The sequence below is a fragment of the Abramis brama genome, assembly GCF_963993115.1.
Source record: "Abramis brama genome assembly, chromosome: 1".
NCBI lineage: Eukaryota > Metazoa > Chordata > Actinopteri > Cypriniformes > Leuciscidae > Abramis > Abramis brama.
Window position 1 is genome coordinate 30572806 of NC_139963.1, and position 18782 is coordinate 30591587.

The 18782-nt window shown below is 38.2% G+C and overlaps 2 protein-coding genes across 4 annotated transcripts; both read left to right on the forward strand.

Moving 5' to 3' along the window:
- The first annotated feature begins 3 nt into the window (after positions 1-3).
- Positions 4-6432, forward strand: cd2bp2 (CD2 (cytoplasmic tail) binding protein 2). Its single transcript, XM_084135375.1, has 7 exons — positions 4-446; positions 1073-1148; positions 1288-1420; positions 3372-3529; positions 3612-4188; positions 5695-5780; positions 6139-6432. The coding sequence occupies exons 2-7, from the start codon at positions 1074-1076 to the stop codon at positions 6247-6249; spliced, it is 1140 nt and encodes a 379-aa protein (XP_083991501.1). The 5' UTR covers positions 4-446; position 1073; the 3' UTR covers positions 6250-6432.
- Positions 6433-6813: 381 nt separating this feature from the next.
- On the forward strand, positions 6814-18782 carry prr14 (proline rich 14). 3 transcript variants are annotated; one of them, XM_084129062.1, is made up of 9 exons: positions 6816-6951; positions 7936-8163; positions 8312-8436; positions 9963-10006; positions 10098-12722; positions 15887-16022; positions 16106-16215; positions 16344-16412; positions 17390-18782. In XM_084129062.1, exons 3-9 carry the CDS (start codon positions 8434-8436, stop codon positions 17712-17714), a joined length of 3312 nt encoding a protein of 1103 aa, XP_083985188.1. In that variant the 5' UTR covers positions 6816-6951; positions 7936-8163; positions 8312-8433; the 3' UTR covers positions 17715-18782. The 3 variants fall into 3 exon arrangements, with proteins under 3 accessions (XP_083985190.1, XP_083985188.1, XP_083985189.1); XM_084129063.1 differs by lacking the exon at positions 7936-8163 and having other exon boundaries at positions 6830-6951; XM_084129064.1 differs by lacking the exons at positions 7936-8163; positions 8312-8436 and having other exon boundaries at positions 6814-6951.

The window sequence follows — 18782 nt, forward strand, 5'->3', positions numbered from 1 at the left end:
CATGTTTCTAATTTAGGCTCTCATTAAATATTTACTGGATAGATTATGTCAGAACTGTGCCTTTGCATAGAGGTGGCTTTTGCACACAGTCGCTGCTGTTCTGCATCCTAAATGCACTTTCCTGTATTTAGTTTCATAGAGACGCATCATAATTTTCTCTTTCCAGAGAGTGAAATGTTTAAAGTCAAATTAATGATCAGATTCTCGTTTGAAAATAACAGAACAATAATTGCTCGTCTGGAAACGTAAATCAGGAGGTTATTGTTGTAATAATAATAATAAAAAAATCCAAGCATATCAAGTGATGGACGTGAGGTCACACAGAAGTGAATTAATCGCACCGGTTCTCCTGTAGGTGGCGATAGAGATTCGACCAGAATCACACGAATGACGTTGTTCCGGTTTTAGTTTTGCTTGAATGGCGCAGCGGGGAGAATAACATCCAGGTAACTATTATTCTACCGTGTGTTTTACACTTTATTAGTATTGGTTTATAGCTTACCAGTCCGTTAAGCGTGTGTCTAAGTCAAGTTAAAGTTCATTTTAAAGTTGACTTTTGAACACGTTAGCTAACTGACACACACACACACACACACACACACGCTCCGAACGGACGCTCGCAGCATTAGCTCAAGCATTGCTCTGCAGTGTTGAACATTTTAAACTATTAAATATGATACTTGATTCAATTTTGTTTGCAATAATCCCACTTGATCACCAATCCAATGCATCCCATACATGTTTATGTAAGATTTTGTAGATATTAAAGAATTAGGCCTATACTTTATACACATCTCATTAGATGTAGTTTATGTGTAGGAGCGCAATCAAGTGTCTTCTAATCCAGTCAACTGCAGTAAGTTTGGTTGTTTATGAAGTGTCTTTTATTGGCTTTTAAATCTTAAACAATATGTACAGGTTTCATTAATTAAATCTGTTATGGAGTCCCAGCATCCTGTTAAGAATATAAAATATTTACCGTGTATACTAGACGTGTACACACACACACACACACACACACACACAACAAAAACACAATGTTGTCTGATGTAGTGTCTTATGCCTCTTTTAGCATGTCGAAAAGGAAAGTGACCTTTGAGGATGGAGATGGGGAGATTACTTTGGAAGAAGTTGTTCCAAAGAAAAAGGTTGGCCTCATATAACTATTTATATTTATTATACTATGTGTCCTGTTATTTCCATGCATGTTGTTATGCTGATTAAAGGGACTGTAAAGTATTGTGAATGCCCATGCTCTTTTCTGCTTTATACAATGTCTTTTTGCAGATTGTTGATGTTGTAAGTGGCCCAGGGTCCAGATTTAAGGAGAAACATTCATTGGACAGTGATGAGGAAGATGAAGGAGGGGATGGAGAAAATATCAGCAAATATGACATCCTTGCCAATGATGACGTGGAAGGTCTGTGCATAATTTGTTCTCATGCAGATTATCAAATAAATTAAGCACATTGCAGAATGGTTTCTCTCCTTCCTTTTAAATTGTTCATAAGGCTCTGGGATGTGAACATGTATTCATGAACAATTTTTGTGTAATGAATGGAGCAAAAGGTTGACAAATGGCAGTATTTTGAAGCACAAGGTTGCTTGTATTTTAGTTATGATTAATAGTACTTAATATTCAGTGCTCGCAAAATCGCCTGCCCGACGTCCCGGGGCTATTGTATTTTCAAGTCGGGCTACCAAAATGCATAACCGGCCTGCCCGACGGGCTATCTGAAATAGTGTTCGCTTCAGTCTTGTTATAATCAGATTCAGCGCGTTCTTCATCTTCAATCCGCAGCGGCGCCGAGCAGAGCACACGTCAGAAACAGAGGACAGGGTGTGTGTGTGTGTGTGTTCACCTGAGTCTCATTGGTCTGTCAATGTCAGAATATTTGAGATGACCAATCAAATCAAAGTAGGCAGGCTTTATATACACAGAAGCTGCTGAGCGCGAATTTGAGCAGAGCGACTGCTCAAGTTTACGGTCGAGTTCGAGATGAGATGCAAGTAAGTTAGCTAAACTAAATATTTCATATTTGACAGCTTTTTTAGGTCATAAATGTGAAACAAATGACAAAAATAATCAGACAAACGAATGTACTTTTGTCGAATTTCGCCATTTTGAACTGAACATAGGCCTATGCAACGTGACTAATAATTAGTTTACTGTCATTGTGAGGGGACATTAACAGAGCATTAACAAAGCCGTTTTCATCATGTTAGGCAGAAGATTAATAATGAATGTGTACATGTTGAGAATTAATATACATTTTGTAGCCTTCAGTAAATTAAAAAAGTTCAGCTTTAGGAGGGGAAGAGACAGGGCAAGATGAGGAGACTGAGAGAAGAAGAAAGAGTGATGGATAAGAAGTGAGAGCTGAGCAAGTATTGACACATAATCTACTGCCCACTGACATTGTTTTAAAGCTATTTCTTATCCTGTTTTGGCCTTCAAACGTCTTGAAATGGACATATCAGAGAAATAAGAGCCCCTAATAACCTTAAATGTAGGACCTCTTTGATTATAAAGCCCTGTCTACAGCTCTGTATTAGGAATATGATCAATAATTAATGTGTACATATTGTGAATGAATTTAATAAACTTAGTTAGGCTACCTAGCTTTCTTAGTAGCTTTCAGTAAATGAATGCGTCTGAGAAAATGATTCATAAATCAACCTATCAGTTGACCCTGTTTACTTTCTTCACTGACAGACAAAAATGAAAAGCCTATCAGTCAAAGCTCAGATTTAGGAGGGGAAGAGACAGAGCAAGAGAAAAACTAAGAGAATTGGAGTGATGCTGATGAGGAGAGAAAAATAATCAGCTGCCCCTGCACTTGCATGGTTTTAAAGCTATTGTTATCCAATTTTTTTGGCCTTCAAAACATCTTAAAATGCACATATGTAGATCAGAGAAATCAACATATTCTCGGGGGTGCCCCCGAACCCCCCAAACTAGCCTACCTCACATTCGGGACCTCAGTGATGATAAAACCCTGCCATCTGCATGTTAATGAAACTTAATAGTGAGCATTAGACCCTAAACTAAAGTGTTACTTTTCTTTTTTTTATATTTTTTTTATCATACTCTCATTGGGGGCTGAGCCACAGACACAGACTGATTCATGTTCCACACTGATCACACACATTTCAGTTTAGCTAGAACCAGATGCATATGATATTTTGTGTTTTGAAAAAGTTTTTGATTCATTGTTTTGACTCCTAACCAATTTTCTACATTAAAATTGTCTTTTTATCTGGGCTAGTAACATTCATTTCGGGGCTACCAAAATCTGAAGAGTGCCTGCCCGAAGGGCTACCAGCGATTTTGAAATTTTGCGAGCCCTGATATTTGTCTTTGTTTACAGGTCAGGAAATGGCAACCATTGACTATGATGAGGGGGTACGCATCACCCCTTTTAACCTCGATGAGGAAATGCAGGAGGGTTACTTTGATTCAGAGGGAAACTATTTTGTCAACAAAGAGGAAGATATCAGGGACAACTGGCTGGACAATATTGACTGGGTACATTTTATATTCAATAAATTCTGATAAATAATTGGGAATCAAAGCTTAAGCTCAAAGTTCCAATGTTTTTCTCACACAGGTTAAGATAAAAGAGCAACCTGCGAAAAAGAAGAAAGGCCTTGCAGCAAAGCGTAAGAGAAGGGTTGGTGATGAAGATGAAGCAGAGGAGGAGATAAAACGAGAGGAGCAGCAGAAAGACAGTGAGGAAGAAGAGGTAGAGGAGGAGAAAGTGCCAGCAGAAGACCCTCTGGCTACATACAGCCATTATCAGCTCACAGAAGCCATCATTCAGCTGCTGCTTCCTGGAGAAACAGTGGCTGCTGCTCTGAGAAGACTTGGCGGTCTTGGAGGACAGAAGAAGAAAGGGAAGCTGAGAGGAGGAGAGGAGGAAAAAAAAGAGACTTTGAACAGAGACGCTGATAAACTAGACAAACTGACAGCGTTGGCAGATAGACTGGTGGGGATTGGAGACTTTGAAATTTATCAGCAGACGTATGAAAAGCTGGCCTACAAGCTGAAGGGGTTGACTCAAGGAAAGGCAGCCAAAACGCTTGAGGATAAAAAAGACGAAGAAGAAGAAGAGCTGGACATGTTCGCTGATGAGATTGATGATAGGCACGGTGCAAAAAAAGGCGAGGATAAAGACAACAGCTTAGGTCAGTGATTGGATAAGAATGTTTTTTTGTTTTGGTGTAATTAGATAAATCTTAAATGAACCTGTATTTGTAGTAGTTGTTGCAAATGTTTTGTCGCGGTCACAAATAATCTAGTTTAGTTCAGAATAGACATGTGCCGGTATTCGGTAATGCCATAAATCGCGGTAATGAATATGCACGATATTGTTATAGCGGGCACTTCAAAATACGGTGAAAAATAATAGATCAGAATTTATATTTATAGAACGCGCATTAGCTTATTTTCCATCAACCGCTTAAACAAACACGGCGTATATGCTGCGAGAAACACGTGCGCGCTCTGATGTAAACAATCCCCACATGTAGAAGCACTGTGCGCATGCGGCGCAGTGCGCACTCTAGTTAATGTAAATAATCCTCATATGGAGAAGAAGCACGGCGGAAGGAGGAACGCTGCTGACGATTTATCCCCCTTCTAAAAGCAGGGCTGCCAACTCTACGCATTCAGCGTGAGACTCACGCAATTTACACTTAAGTGTTCACACGCTTGCGCGCCACACATCCATTTTCTCACGCAGAGAAAAATCACGGAGCAAAGAGGACACGGAGACCGACAGACTAGAGTAGACAGACTAGAGTAGACAGAGCAGTTTACTTTTGATATGAAAAAAATGATCAGCTCTCAGGTTCTGTCCATTTTATTACGAAATTCAGACAATAAATACCGTTTTGGCGCTTGTAAATGTGACATGACCGATCGCTGTAGCGCCTCAGTTCAAGTAAACCGATCATCTGTTACTTTTTATTTAAAGATACAGTACAACTTACCGAAAGGTATTTATGCCTCATACATAATATCGATCAATCAGTGTTTTTCAACCACGGAAAGAGGTCAATAAAACTGCAGGTGAACAATTTTGTCACAGAACGTTACATTTACCTCAGGAAAGCCAATTAATGACCAACACGTTAGTTGACTAGAAAAAATAGCTATAGAGAGGAGTATTTTGCTAAATATGTGCACTATATTACATTTGTATTATATTTTTACTTGTCATAATTGTTATTATAATGAAAACCAAATTATATTTAATTTAATTTGTTAATTTTTAACCTTTAATAATACCAGCTGACAGGGCTTTCTGTATGTTTACAGCATTATGCGAGATATATTTTTTCTTGAGAAAAATTAACATGTAGGCTATCTACTGTAGCCTACCTAATATTTATCCAAAGAGTCAATATTGAATCAAGATTGAAATCAAATCCCAAGAATTTAATTGAAATCGTGAAAATTGTGTAAAATTCTGAGCAATTAAAATATTGTGATAATACCGTATACCGTGATAAAAGCTTAATCAATTAATCGCAGCATGAAAATTTGATACCGGCACATGCCTAGTTCAGAACTTGATCCAATATCAGTGAAACTACATTTTAAACATGTTTGTAATTTTATCGTCACTCTTCATTTATGGTTATTTGATTCATGGCTAATCCCTCAGTAATAGCAATGTTTCTCTCCAGTGGGTGATGAGGTCATGTGGGAGTACAAATGGGACAATGAGGAAAACTCTGAGCTCTATGGGCCCTTCAGCAGCCAACAGATGCAGGTAAGCAAACACACCCAAACTAGCACAATTTTTTACAACTAATTTTCCTTTATTTCTAATCTATATAAAATTTGCTATTAAGATGGAAAAACTGTGGCAGATGCAATATTGCTCTGTTTTTTAGAGCGTCTGTCATTAGCTTAACCAATGACGTGACCAGCGAGTAGTAGACAGGCAAAAAAAAAAAAGTGTTGGCAAAACAAATTACATGACCATTGAGTAATATTCAGTATTACCTACATTTGTTGCAATGTCACAATGATTTTGATTTATATTAAAGACAGACACTTTTTTTGTGAAAGTTTAGGTATTATGAACAAGAGTAGTGTATTATATATTGCTGTATCTTTTATTCCAGGACTGGGTGGATGAGGGCTACTTCAAGGATGGAGTATACTGCAGAAGGATTGACCAAGGAGGCGCCCCATTCTACAACTCAAAGAGAATAGACTTTGAACTTTACACATGATCGGTCCATGAGTCATGTTACTGATTTTATTTGATTTCTTCTGCCCTTCTGTGAGGGCTTCTCTGAAAAATAGTTTACTCTTCAGTAATTGTCTCTGTCTTATGTACACACAAACACTAGTATGTGCACCTGTGTTTGATACATGATGTTTTAAAATAAAGACTTTTTTCTGGCTGGATCCAACCTAATGTTGTGTTTAATATATATTATATAGCTATCATGACTCATGCACTTTTGTAATAGCACGTTTATTGGATTTTCAATGTCCAATTTTTTTTTACAAGGCGCCGCTATTTTGCAACTCACGATATTCAATATACAAACTGCGATACTCTAAATAAACCAACGAGAGCTTTTAAGTTTACATTGGGACAAAGACGACTGCTTATGGCATCGCTATTGGTTGCATTTCTCCCTCCTGAAACCTAATTGGCCAGTACCTTGATGCTACACGTTTTTAATTGGCCACAATTTTAGAGTCTACCCGAGGGGCGGGACATGTTTTACTATGCAAGATTCTGATTGGCTCATCGACTGACCGGGAACACGCTCGCAGCGAATGATAGGACTGAACCGTGAAGCGCAGTGGTGGTGAAACTCGGGCGCCGTCCGGCGTGGAAATGTCACACAAACATCGGTGTTTTTAGAAACAACGCCTAAAGGAGATGTTATCACAGCACGTTTGCCCTCAAACGATTTTAGGTTAGTGTGCAGTTCATTTACATAATTTACATCTGTTTTTGAAGTACGAGCTGGTAAAATACTATTTTAATGCACTGTATTTGACTGGTTTATGCGTAGATAGCAGCATAGCTCAGTTAGCCGCAATATACGTCGACGACATACACAAAAACCACACCAGTGTCTGAAAACTAATATTTCTAATAAAGCCGCTGCTGAGCAACATAACTCACGACCAATGAGGAATTAATATTACGTTAGTTTAATCTTTTGTGTTTTGAGGTTTTTATGTGGGAATCTGATTGACTGCGGTTATTGTATATGATTATGCTGAAGTGAATATGCCTCCGATATGAAACTGCTGTTATTTGATATTTTCTCGGTACGATAGTGCTAAATGTCGAGTCGTTTAGCCGCACAGCATATTACATAACGAGAAAATGTTATAATTGTGTAAAATAATATTTCTAAATGCATACTAACTTTGGTCTCCGAACAAAATATTGGGGACCAAATTGTACCGATTTTGTACCGACCGCAGCGGAGACTCCTAATATTAATAAGCTCCCCGTTATGATGTGTAGTTTGCAAGTTAATGAATTATGTATTTATTTTTTATAGAAATGTCGCGCAAGCATTAGTAAACACGTTTACCTGACACCAGACATGTTTAAACAAATACAGACAATATATAATATTCTTACCGTAACGTACACATCATCAGTGTGTGATGATAACTAACTGAGGAGTTTCTGCTTTTATCTTCATTATATCTTTATTTTTTTTAAGTGGATGCCAATAGCTCTTCTTTTTATTGTATTGTTACGCGCTTGTTGTGTTTGTTTGGTTTGAGGTGATTTGTTCTTTTACACATTACTGTGGTGAAAATGAGAAATGTGACCCTGGCAACAAGCTGTTTTTTTTTTCTGCATGACTTTCATAAATGAAGATATTTTGAGAAATATTTTAGTGTTTTTTGTTGTTGTTTTTTTATGTCCGTCCAAGTGACATCTTTTCTCTGATGACGTGTTTACTGGCATGAGGGCTGGGCAACCTGTCACTCACATGACATCACAGCAATTGCAAACAACTACCCAGCGATCCAAACAATTCCCGATGGACAAATCAAGTCTTGCCCTACATTTTTTCTTGTTTGAGAAGCTATTTCACGTTTCCCTCACAATAGAGAGTAACAGGCTTTTACAACTTCTATTTCTGCTGACTGCTGAAAAGGTTTTAAAATCTTTTTTTTTTTAGTGAATTCTAATGACCATAAATTGTGTTTATGTATGAGTGCTTAATAATAACTTGGTAAAAGCATCAGTGTAAACTAAAATAGGAGTGAAACTAGCTAACCAACCAGTGACATGCTGTTCCACAGTTGTGATGATTTGGGAATAAGGTTGCCAGACAGAAAAAGTGGATTGCACCACAGGACCAGAAAAGAGACTCAAAGATGAGGCTCATTCATCACAACCTCAACACTTGAGAGACGAAAACAGCATGGTAACGTCATGTTTGTCATCCCTCAACTTTCACATTTCTCCTTTTTCATTGCAATGTTATTAGCTGGTTGCTTCTTACTGACGACTACCAGACATAAGTAACAACTTAATGAATTCACACAAGCGGATACAAGTAATAGAGATGCAGTCAAGAATAGGTTGCTCACAGCATACAGTTTACAAAACCATCCGAGGCATTACTCATCATACTCATTAGGGCTGCGCGATATTGAAGAAAAGTGCAATATGCGATAACTCATTAAATAATGGGATATGCGATACAATAATGCTTAAAGTGTGTAAAATAAACTAAAATTATCTTTAAAATATATTTAAAATTATATAACCTACATGTGTTTCACATTCTTTTTGCTGCAGTGTTTACAGTAGCATAATAAGTGTTATTTTAACATCAGTGGGGTTTAGGGTTTCAGGTTGTCCTACATTAGGTTTATTTAAAAAGAGAAACTGAATAATCAAATGTAAAAATAAAACACTGCTTAGTTTTCACTGTATGAATTAAATATATAGGCTACTGATTCTTATTAAAGCTACAAAAGTTATTCAGCCAAGAGCAGTGAGTGATTTTCTCTTTGTCTTTTGTTCATGACCCCAGTTATTGCAAGCTGTTATAAGAGTCACTATGGTGTCAAGGAGGGAAGACTGACACAATGGAACTGTCAGTGGCACACCTTTGTGAACCATTCAGATAAAAAAATAACAAAATGGAAGAAAAGTGTAGACAGTGAGGTTTGAAGCCAAAAGGGTCATTGTTTAGGTTTTGCACTAATGAGTCATTTAGTTCTGCCACTGTCGACGCACTGGTTCTGTGAATCACATGACTTCAGTTATGCTTGTTCTCTACATGGTTCTCTGCTTGTCATTTATGTAGTCTATGTCTAAGAACCTGTAACAACTAAATTAGTCTAAAATTACGCAAAAGTGAACCCAGATACGAGCAATGTAAGTTTGGCAATCTATATTCACATTTAATTAAAGTCAGTTAATTGTCAGATGCTATTTGTTGTTGTTTTTGTTCATATTGTGTGCAACAGTCTGGTGGTGATGGAAGTAAAACTCCTGTTCATTTTCTCTGTACTGATCAACCATGAGCTCAGAGATGTATGCTTTTTTTCCCCCCAACTTTATTTGAAGAAAAATGTTTAATAGTTAAATTCTTGGTGAATAACTACACTTCCTATAGCAGCAACTCCGCTCCAGTGACGCTCTGCATGTCATGTGATTGAACAGTTACTGTAAAGGTGATGATACACAGGGCAACTTTTTGAGCAATGTTGCCATCAACGGGCAACCAGATGAGACACAGGGCCCATGACCGATCTAAATTATCCAGATAGAAATGTATTGCCCATTTTCAATGGGAAAGTGTACAAGCAACAATCGCTCGGCATGATTGCCCAGCAACATTGCTCAAAAAGTTGCCCTGTGTATCATCACCTTAAGACGGTACAGTTTTTTAATTTTTTTTTATCTTGACCTAGTTTTATTTTTTTTCCTTGTTTTTAGACAAGCACCGGAGTTGAAGCTGAGATGGAGGAGCAATATTCAGAGTGAGTGTTACTGGGTCAGAAGGACAATGCGGATCTGTAACCCTTAGCCAGCAAACATGTTTTAAATATGTCTTTTGTCTCTTTATTTTAGAGATGAAAGCCACAAACCGGTATCACCCTGTGATATGTCACAGTTAGGAGATGGCTGCCCTGCAAAGGAGCAAAGCCATGACCGGAAGCCAATGCAGAGGGATTCCCCAGAGAGCCCTTCACCAATAAAACGATGGGAGATAGGTCCGCTTCTACAGTCATTCAAATCCAAGATGGCTAGCTTCACTGAGATCGTCATGAGCCCTGTTCGGCTTTTTAAGCCCAGTGACACTCTGTCCTCAATCGTACACCCTGAACAGCATCAACCATTAATAACTGAGTCAAATGTTGAAAATTCAACACGGACAGAAGAGGGCGAGACAGATGATGATAAATGTAGAAATGGATTGTTTCCAAAAAGGCCTTATTCTGAAAAACTGCAGTGCCACACTGCTCCAAAACGCCACAGAGTTGCGCAGAGACTGAGTTTTTGTACAATTTCAACAAGTAACAACCACAAACCAGTATTGGATCATATTCAAATGCACAACGAGGTTGCACCAATTGAAGAAAATCAGATAGACTGTCCTTCAAGCCAGTCACAACAAGCCGTCCTTCAGGATGTGACTCAAGTTGCCAGTCCTTGTAAAGCATGCAGTCCTTTCTTCAGGACTAGGCCAAATCTGTCCACAGACAAACCTTTGAATTCTGTAAGTGCCATGCATGTGTCTAGTCAAGCAAATGTTCAAGCGGATGCCGTTGTTGTTCTGTGTCGGCTGTCAGGTGAGAGTCAGACCCCTAGCACTGACACAGCCTGTGGACGTAGACGTAAGTCCTGCTTTTTAGAAGAGGGATCAAACTTGTTGAACCCAGAGTCAAACAGCAGCACAAACAAAACTTGCTTAAACAAGCCTGATCCTGGAGCATCCTTTTTTAGCACTTCCTCTAATTTTGACTTGATAGATAAAGACACAAGCACAGGTGGTTCGTTTGGCAACAAAGAATCCTATACACGGGTGGCCACCAGGAAAAGCCCTAGAAAGATACATCTGTCATGGACGGCTGAGTCCACCTCCAGTGAATTGGCCACTTTTGTGACAGGATCAAAGCCTTTGGATGTTGGGATAAAGGAATCACAATCTGGAAACGTTATGGAGTGGACGCACCACTCAGTTAAAGTATCAGACCCTACAATGAGCACTACTGTCGGGGAAGTGAGGGCAAAGAGAAGCAGAGAAACTCCTCGGACAAGGAAAGACTTGCAGGCAAGGAGGAAATGTGACATGCCGAACGCTAAAGAGGGAAGACGTGTGAGGAATAAAAAGTTCAAAGACAATGGCATCACTCTGGAAATAAACCAGGAGGATGAAACCTTTATTCAGGTTAGGAAAAAGAAGAAAGGGGTTTCTATGACGCACCCGCACCTAGACTCAGATGTACCCATCTGTAGTAGTAATACAGCAGATGTTGAGATGAGAAATTCTGTAGAGACCTCAGAAGAAATGGGACAGGACAAGACGATGAGAAGTCGGTTGAGAAAAAATGTAAAACGTAGGATGTTACTGACCCCTAGCAATGAAGGTGATGCCACTGATGCAACATCCTCTCAAAACTGCACACAAAATGTCTCAATTAACAAGAGTGTGCACAGCAACGATATAAATATCATGAATGGTCAATCAGAATCCCCAGGATTTCAGCACCCTACGCAGCCACAAGAGCCTGAGCAGACCATTGAAGCTCGAAAAACAAGACGGCATCTTAAATGTTCAGGTAATGCTTTGCAGAAGAGAAACCTTCGTCCACCCAAGCATAAGTTTGAGGACTACAGGGTGACTTCAGTGGTTGATCCAGCAGGACCAAGTAAATCTTCAAAAATAACAGTAGTGCACCGCCAACAGTCTATTGCTGTGTCTGAGGAGCAGGCGACATCTCTTTCTGGTCTTGCATCAAGAGAAGAAATAAAGGAACGTTTGTCACCGGATTCAACAGATCCAGTGCATTTAGAAAGAAAACTAAGCAGACCCATGAAGAATGTAAACCGGCCAAAAAGAAAAGGAGGCAAGGAGGAAGCAGAAGCCGTCCCAGTAGTGTCGTTGTCAGGTAGCGGCTCCAACCGCCTCCTGCGCAGCTACTCCTGCCCTGAAATCCCGTCCCTAGTATCCAGTGACTGTCATTTACCCCGGTCCCACACGCATGACAACAGCACTACCTCACCCAGCAGAAAGAGCTCACCCACTCAACTTCCCATCCACTGTCACTCTCTGTCCAAGCGCACTCGCCGACACACTGTCTGCAGTGTGGAGATTGAGCGAGAAATTGCCCCTTTGTGTCTTCGTAAAGAGGTGTACCCTGCTAGTCGGGGTGGCCCTTTGTGCCCCTCTTCCCCTTATTCCCCTTCCACCTCTCTCACAGCCCTTGCCTCATGTTTTTTGTCCAGTCCTTTAGCTTTCTTGTCTAAAAGCTCAAGCCAAGGGCGTAGTCATGCTAGTGATGTCAGCACTGGCAGCATTTCAGCTGCCTCAAGTTTTGTTGCATCATCATCATCATCATCATCATCATCCTCCTCGTCCTCCTTCAGTTCCCCCTTTACCACCCACACTTCCTGTCATGCTTTAACCGGCCTCTCCTCTGTTGTCACTCCCAGCCCTGAGACACCTTCTGCCTCTGTGTCATCACTCTGCAGGTAATTTATCAGATTCCCATCCACCCTATCCGAGTATACTCGCTTTTTTTTTACCCATTATGCTGCATGTTGATGATTAGTGGTGCTCCGATCACATTAACAGTAGCAGCTATTCAGTCGGAATACATATATACGCCACTCTCTTCTGAACTTTTCTAGAAAAGTACATTTGGGAAACTGTAAAAGAAAAAAATTAGCCTCCCAAAAACCACAATAAAATAAGCAGACGTGGTAACACTGCACCAGAAAAACTTATATTATCAGCGTCCAACAAATTAACCCTTGTGCATCAATTTAAAAAAGTTACTCATAGGTCCAAAGAGGGCAAAAATGTCCATGTCAAAAAACTGTCATAAAAAGTTGAAGCTTGGGAGCACAGACTTAACTTTGGTTTCAATTTTAAAGAATACCCTTGGCAGATTATTGCTGAAGTTCAATTTAAAAAATTTTTTTTTATAAGTAAATCCCAAAAAAAGTTATATAGGTTTAAGTTTATGAAAATTATTTATGAATATTATTTTATATAAAATATATATTTTATGAAACATTTGGAACTCTAAAACGGCTAGAAAATCAAAGCCATAAATCTAAATAAGTTGTGTTCCAAATTTAAGGATGATATCTCAAAAACTGAGCTTTCAGTAAGATTTTGTTTGGGCGCAGTACCAGACTTTCCCCATTGGATGCCAGCAAAACTCCACTGGTGAACACAGTGATTGGATTTGTTATTTGCAGTTGAGTTTTTCTCTCAATACTACAAACACACACATGCACACAAACACATTTTTTTTAATAACACACATAGCAACCACACTCTGACATCCATACCAACACACGCACACAATTATCGTTGCATAATTTATCCAGTTGGCTCTATAATATGCCGAAGCAGAAAACAGGAATAAAGTGAGTATTTGCTTTATAGGCCTAACCTGAAAAAATGGTACCATCTGATAAAAAATAGTAAAAATGTCAATTTTGAAGCCTTGCCAACAGAATGAAAGCCTATTAAAAAAAGATTGCATAATTTTATAGTTAAACGGCACAGGGATTAAAAAATGCAGTCTTAATGGTTTTCAATGGGGCCATTTTTGTCCAAAAGGTCATGAGAGGAAGTATTTTGTGTAACTAGTGCAAAATATATTTTTTAAAGGAAATGGTGATGAAATAGTAAAATTCCAATAAAAATACACACCCGTGCCAAATTTTATGCAGTTAGCATTAACACAGGCAAAGTGATCAAAAAAACAACTGAAAAGGACAAAAATGTCCTTAAGGATGCACAAGGGTTAAAAAGTCAGGAAATGTAAATAATTGTAAATAAAAAAACTGAATATTGCATATTTAGATATTATAATACATTGGTGAATAAAACATAACTAATGAAATGACAATAAATATTACTAATTTACAAATCCCTGGGTTATACATCAATCTGGCATTAAACATTGAAGGCTCTTTTTCCTCAAAAGCCTATTTTTGTGTAAGCCTCTCTTTTAAAAATATTTACAATACCGTTCAAAAGTTTGAAATCAATGTTTTTTTTGTTTTTTTTTTAAAGAAGTCTTTCATGCTCACCAAGGCTTCATTTATTTGATCAAAAATACAGTAAGAATAGTACTATTGTGAAATATTACAATTTAAAATAACTGTTTTCTGTTTTAATATATTATAAAATGTAATTTATTGCTCTGATGTAAAGCTGAATTTTCTGCATCATTCTTCAGAAATCATTATAATATGGTGATTTGCTGCTCAAGAAGCATTTCTTATTGTGTTGAAAACAGATGTGATGCTTAATATTTTTGTGGAAACAGTGAATTTTTTCCCCCTAAATTCTTTGATTAATAAAAAATGTAAAAGGTTAAAACAATTAAAGTACAAAACATTATACTTTTAACATTATAAATGTATTTACTGTCACTTTTGATCAATTTAATGCATCCTTTCTGAATGTAGTAATGTATTAGTGTTCTATAAATAATGCTTCATGGTTAAAAGACGGCTTCAAATAAGACCCCATGATCAATGATTGGTATCGGCCGATACTGCTTCCAGTGATCGGTAGTGTTGGTTCCAAGTCCACCTTTGTCGAGTCCGAGTCGAGTCCAAGTCCTTAACAATCGAGTCCGAGTCCAAAGAGGGCCGAGTTGGACTTAAGTCCGAGTCCTTAACATCCGAGTCCGGCCGAGTCCACAAAGATTTAAATGATTTGAAATTGACCTTTCACAAAGACCCGCCCCTCTGTTGCTACGTCCGACAAGCCATTCAATACTTACTCCACAGTATACACAGTATATTGCGGAGCAAAGAGGACACTGACAATGTGCCAACAGACAAGACAGAGCAGGCTACTTTTGATATGAAATAAAGTCTCAGCTTTCAAATTTTGTAATTTTTATGAAATTCAAACAATAAATAATGTTTTGTGGTGCTCATGCAAATGTCGTTCTCATGTTGCAATTTCCTGACTCATTTAGCGGATTCACTTCCTCATTTAAATGCAGTTATCACTCTTGATAATTTACAGTGTAAATTAACGTAACCACTGTTCCTCTAGAAGCATGAAAAACAAAACTATTGTTTAGATTGCCAATAGCGCTCCCCCTTTAAGCCATCACTTACTTACCGCGTTCTGCACTCTCCCTAGAACTCTCGTCTTAACACGGAAGTTGTCCGCACTGCACAGTGAATCTCTTATTTATATTGCGTCTAGACTTTGTTGTATATGAGGGGATTTATAAAAGGATAAAGCTTGTGCTGATTCTGAACATACATTTTGAGCGAATTCTCCACATGGTTGATTTGCCACTGTGTTCATGAGCTTAAGATACATGTCTGTGATTGGCTACAACGCTGAAGTTTTGTTTCGTTTTTGAATAATATTGTGTCTTCCAGTGGCCAGACTCGACTGTACTCGGAAATTTTTTTCCGAGTCTAAAATGTCCATGTCAAGTCCGAGTACAAATTCATCCGAGTGCGTGACAAGTCCGAGTTCATTCAAAATTGGACTCGCGTTTGAGTACCCCAACTCTAGTGATCGGCCCCAAAAATCCTGATCGGAGCACCGTTATTGATGATCTCAGACATTTTCCCTTTAAGAAGCAAGACCTTTAAAAAAATGCATGTCAGTAGTTAAAATCCAACTTTTTCTTCCCTCAAAGTTCTTTGGAGGGAGACAATGGAGAGCTTCAGATGGAGTGTGAGGAGGCAATACATGAAGAAGAGAGATCCAACTTTGACCTTAAACTCTCTGCAGCCATCTCAGAGGAGAAAGCATTATCAGATTCTGAAATCAAGGTGTGAGTTTTCTCTTAACTTTGGTTTGTGGTTTAAAAATGTATCATTATTCTTAATCCTTTCTTCACTTTCTGTGTGAACAGACTGACATAAAGGATGGTCAAGGAGGAAAGGTGTCCTCTATTCGTATCCGTAAAAAGATTCCAAAGCCCCAGAATAATCTCACCCCTATGGGCCTTCCTAAGGTCATCAGGTGTGTATGCAGAGAGAAGGTCATGGACTTGGCCATATCTATCTTTTCTCTTTCTTCCTAGCTGAAGCTAACGTGTGTTTACATTTACCTCATCACAGCAAAGATGCATTTCTTTTTGTGTTTTACAGAATTAAGAAGAAGGATTTTAGCTTGGAGGAAATTTATACCAACAAAAACTTCAGCAAACCTCCTGATGGGTGAGACATTTTCCAAATATGTTTTATTTTCTGGGTAGTTGAGCTTAATAACCCATTTATCGACTTAGTAGGTTCTCAAAGTTTTCTGGCCAGGCACCACATCTGATCAAATCAGACCATCCAAATACCACCTGTATTTATCAATAATTGCACAGACCTCTTTGACTGCAACCTTAAGAACATTAACACTAGGACAGCAATGCAATTACAGTGTGTATGCCGAGAGGCCAATTCAAAACCATGAAAACTAAATATGTTTTGAAATAATTTTTATGTAAAAACACCCCTCAGACTGGTTGTATTTATTGATTTTTATTATCATTTATTTATTTGTCAACTCCTTTTCAGGATTTCTAGTACTTGCAGGAGGGTAGACAGAATAGCCCCGTTTTAGTACCTTTTAGCTCAAAGTGTTCTTGTACTGCCAGAGAACATGGGCTAGTGCAGGTTTTCCCAAACTAGGGTTCATGAACCCCTGAAGGAACTGCACTGAATTTGTGTGTTGATGAAAAACTGTTTACTTTAAACTTTAAAAAGCTATTTAATCATAAAAACTTAAAATTAAAACAATTAAAAAAAAAAACGTTCCCCCCCAATATTTGTATTATTTAGCTGCATGTAATTTGACCCTTAATCAACATCAAATAACCAAGAACATGTGCATGTGTTGTTAAATTGAATAAAAACCTTCAAGTAAATATTTTAAACTAAAGGGATTCAGCTGTCGAACACAGGTTTGGGAATCCCCGGTTTAGTGCATTATTTTTTATTATTCCATAGTTGTATTTCATATCACATTTTGACAACCACTTACTTAATGTCAATCATCTACAGCCTTAAATACGAATGGCTAAAAGAAATAATTTTATGTAGCATATTAGGACTTGAATTACCTTGAGAGCATGGTTACATTTTGAGATTTTATTCTTTCACTTTTAACGTCTGGTGAATGAAGCTACTATTGCAAACTCTTTCAGACGTTTGGAAACCATATTTGAGGTGCCTCTTAACCGGCGAGATGGCTCTCAAGCTGTCGTGGGACCAAAAAAGGTGAAGCGCTTTTTCGAATTCCCTGAACTGGGTGTTACCAGGAAGCCCAAGAAACCTCTGGTGGGTGTAATGGCGGGTGGTGGAGCCCAGAGGAAGGCAGGAGGGAACTCTGGGATCTCTAGAACCAGACGAGGTGTCGGGGGCTCTTCCAAAGTGGAGGATGGCCTCACCTTGCAGGAACTGGAGTCACTCCTTTGCTCTAAGCTTGAGGAGCTGGACACCTGGATGGCACTTCAGCAGATAGCGGGCTGAAGCAAAGGTCTTGTTACAATGAGCTTTGCGTGTAGAAATTTACTGTAAATTCATTAAAGCAACAAATAGATTCGCAAAGCTGTAAAATCTGTTTTTGATCACTAGTGTACTGTAAAGATCTTACAAATACATCACATTCTTTATATATTTTGCTAGGTATTTTGTAAATTGGTCTGATAAACAAGAAACACCCTTCAAGGAGTTACTGTGCTTTGTTTTGTTTTTTGTAAATGTTCAAAGAAAGTGCACTTGTTTACATTAATCTGTGGCATACTTATATATAATTTCTGTTTGCCACATCTCTGTATCAAAAAGTGTTTTAAAGTAAGAGTCGCCAGATCACTCATAAACAATTCTTCTCTCAGTATCTTCCACATTTAAAACATTTAAACATTGGTTTCATTGGTTCAGTTGAATGCCTTATTAATACACTCTCAGTATGGCCTGTGTGTGTTTTGTTATAAAGGAGACAGCACAAAGGCTTTTATAAAGTTGTAGCGGCAGCATTAAATACAGTGAGTTACCAGCAGGACAAAAGTTGCATTGTTCAGTTTTAAATTATGCTTTTTGCTTCTCGTAGACGCATAAAGGATTTAAAGGGTTCAATGCATTCTATGCCTTTACTCAGGTACTCTGAATATAGTCCATTCACTTAATTTACACTTTTGTTCCTCTTTGATGTAGTGACTTATGATACTGCTTATGGTGTTTGAACATGTTGAATGGTTTGTGTGTAAAATTGTTTGACATGTATAGGTGTATTTGGGTTCTGTATTTCTAACAAAATACAATTGAGATGTGTTTTGTATATTAGTGCCCCCCTTCCCCAGTTGTTTTGTATAGAACGGGTGTATTTTGACCGTTACACATTTTATTACAAATCCTGTATGACATGCAATGTACAAAACATCAAAAGCACAACATATTGAAATTACTTATTTAAAAGAACAGAAAGTTGTAACCGCAATATCTCAACATTTGACTGCCATGCTCTCTGTGAGTGTCTCAATGTTTAATGTCCAATTTTCATTAAGACCCTAAATAAAAACAGCTTGTTGAAATGTAAAA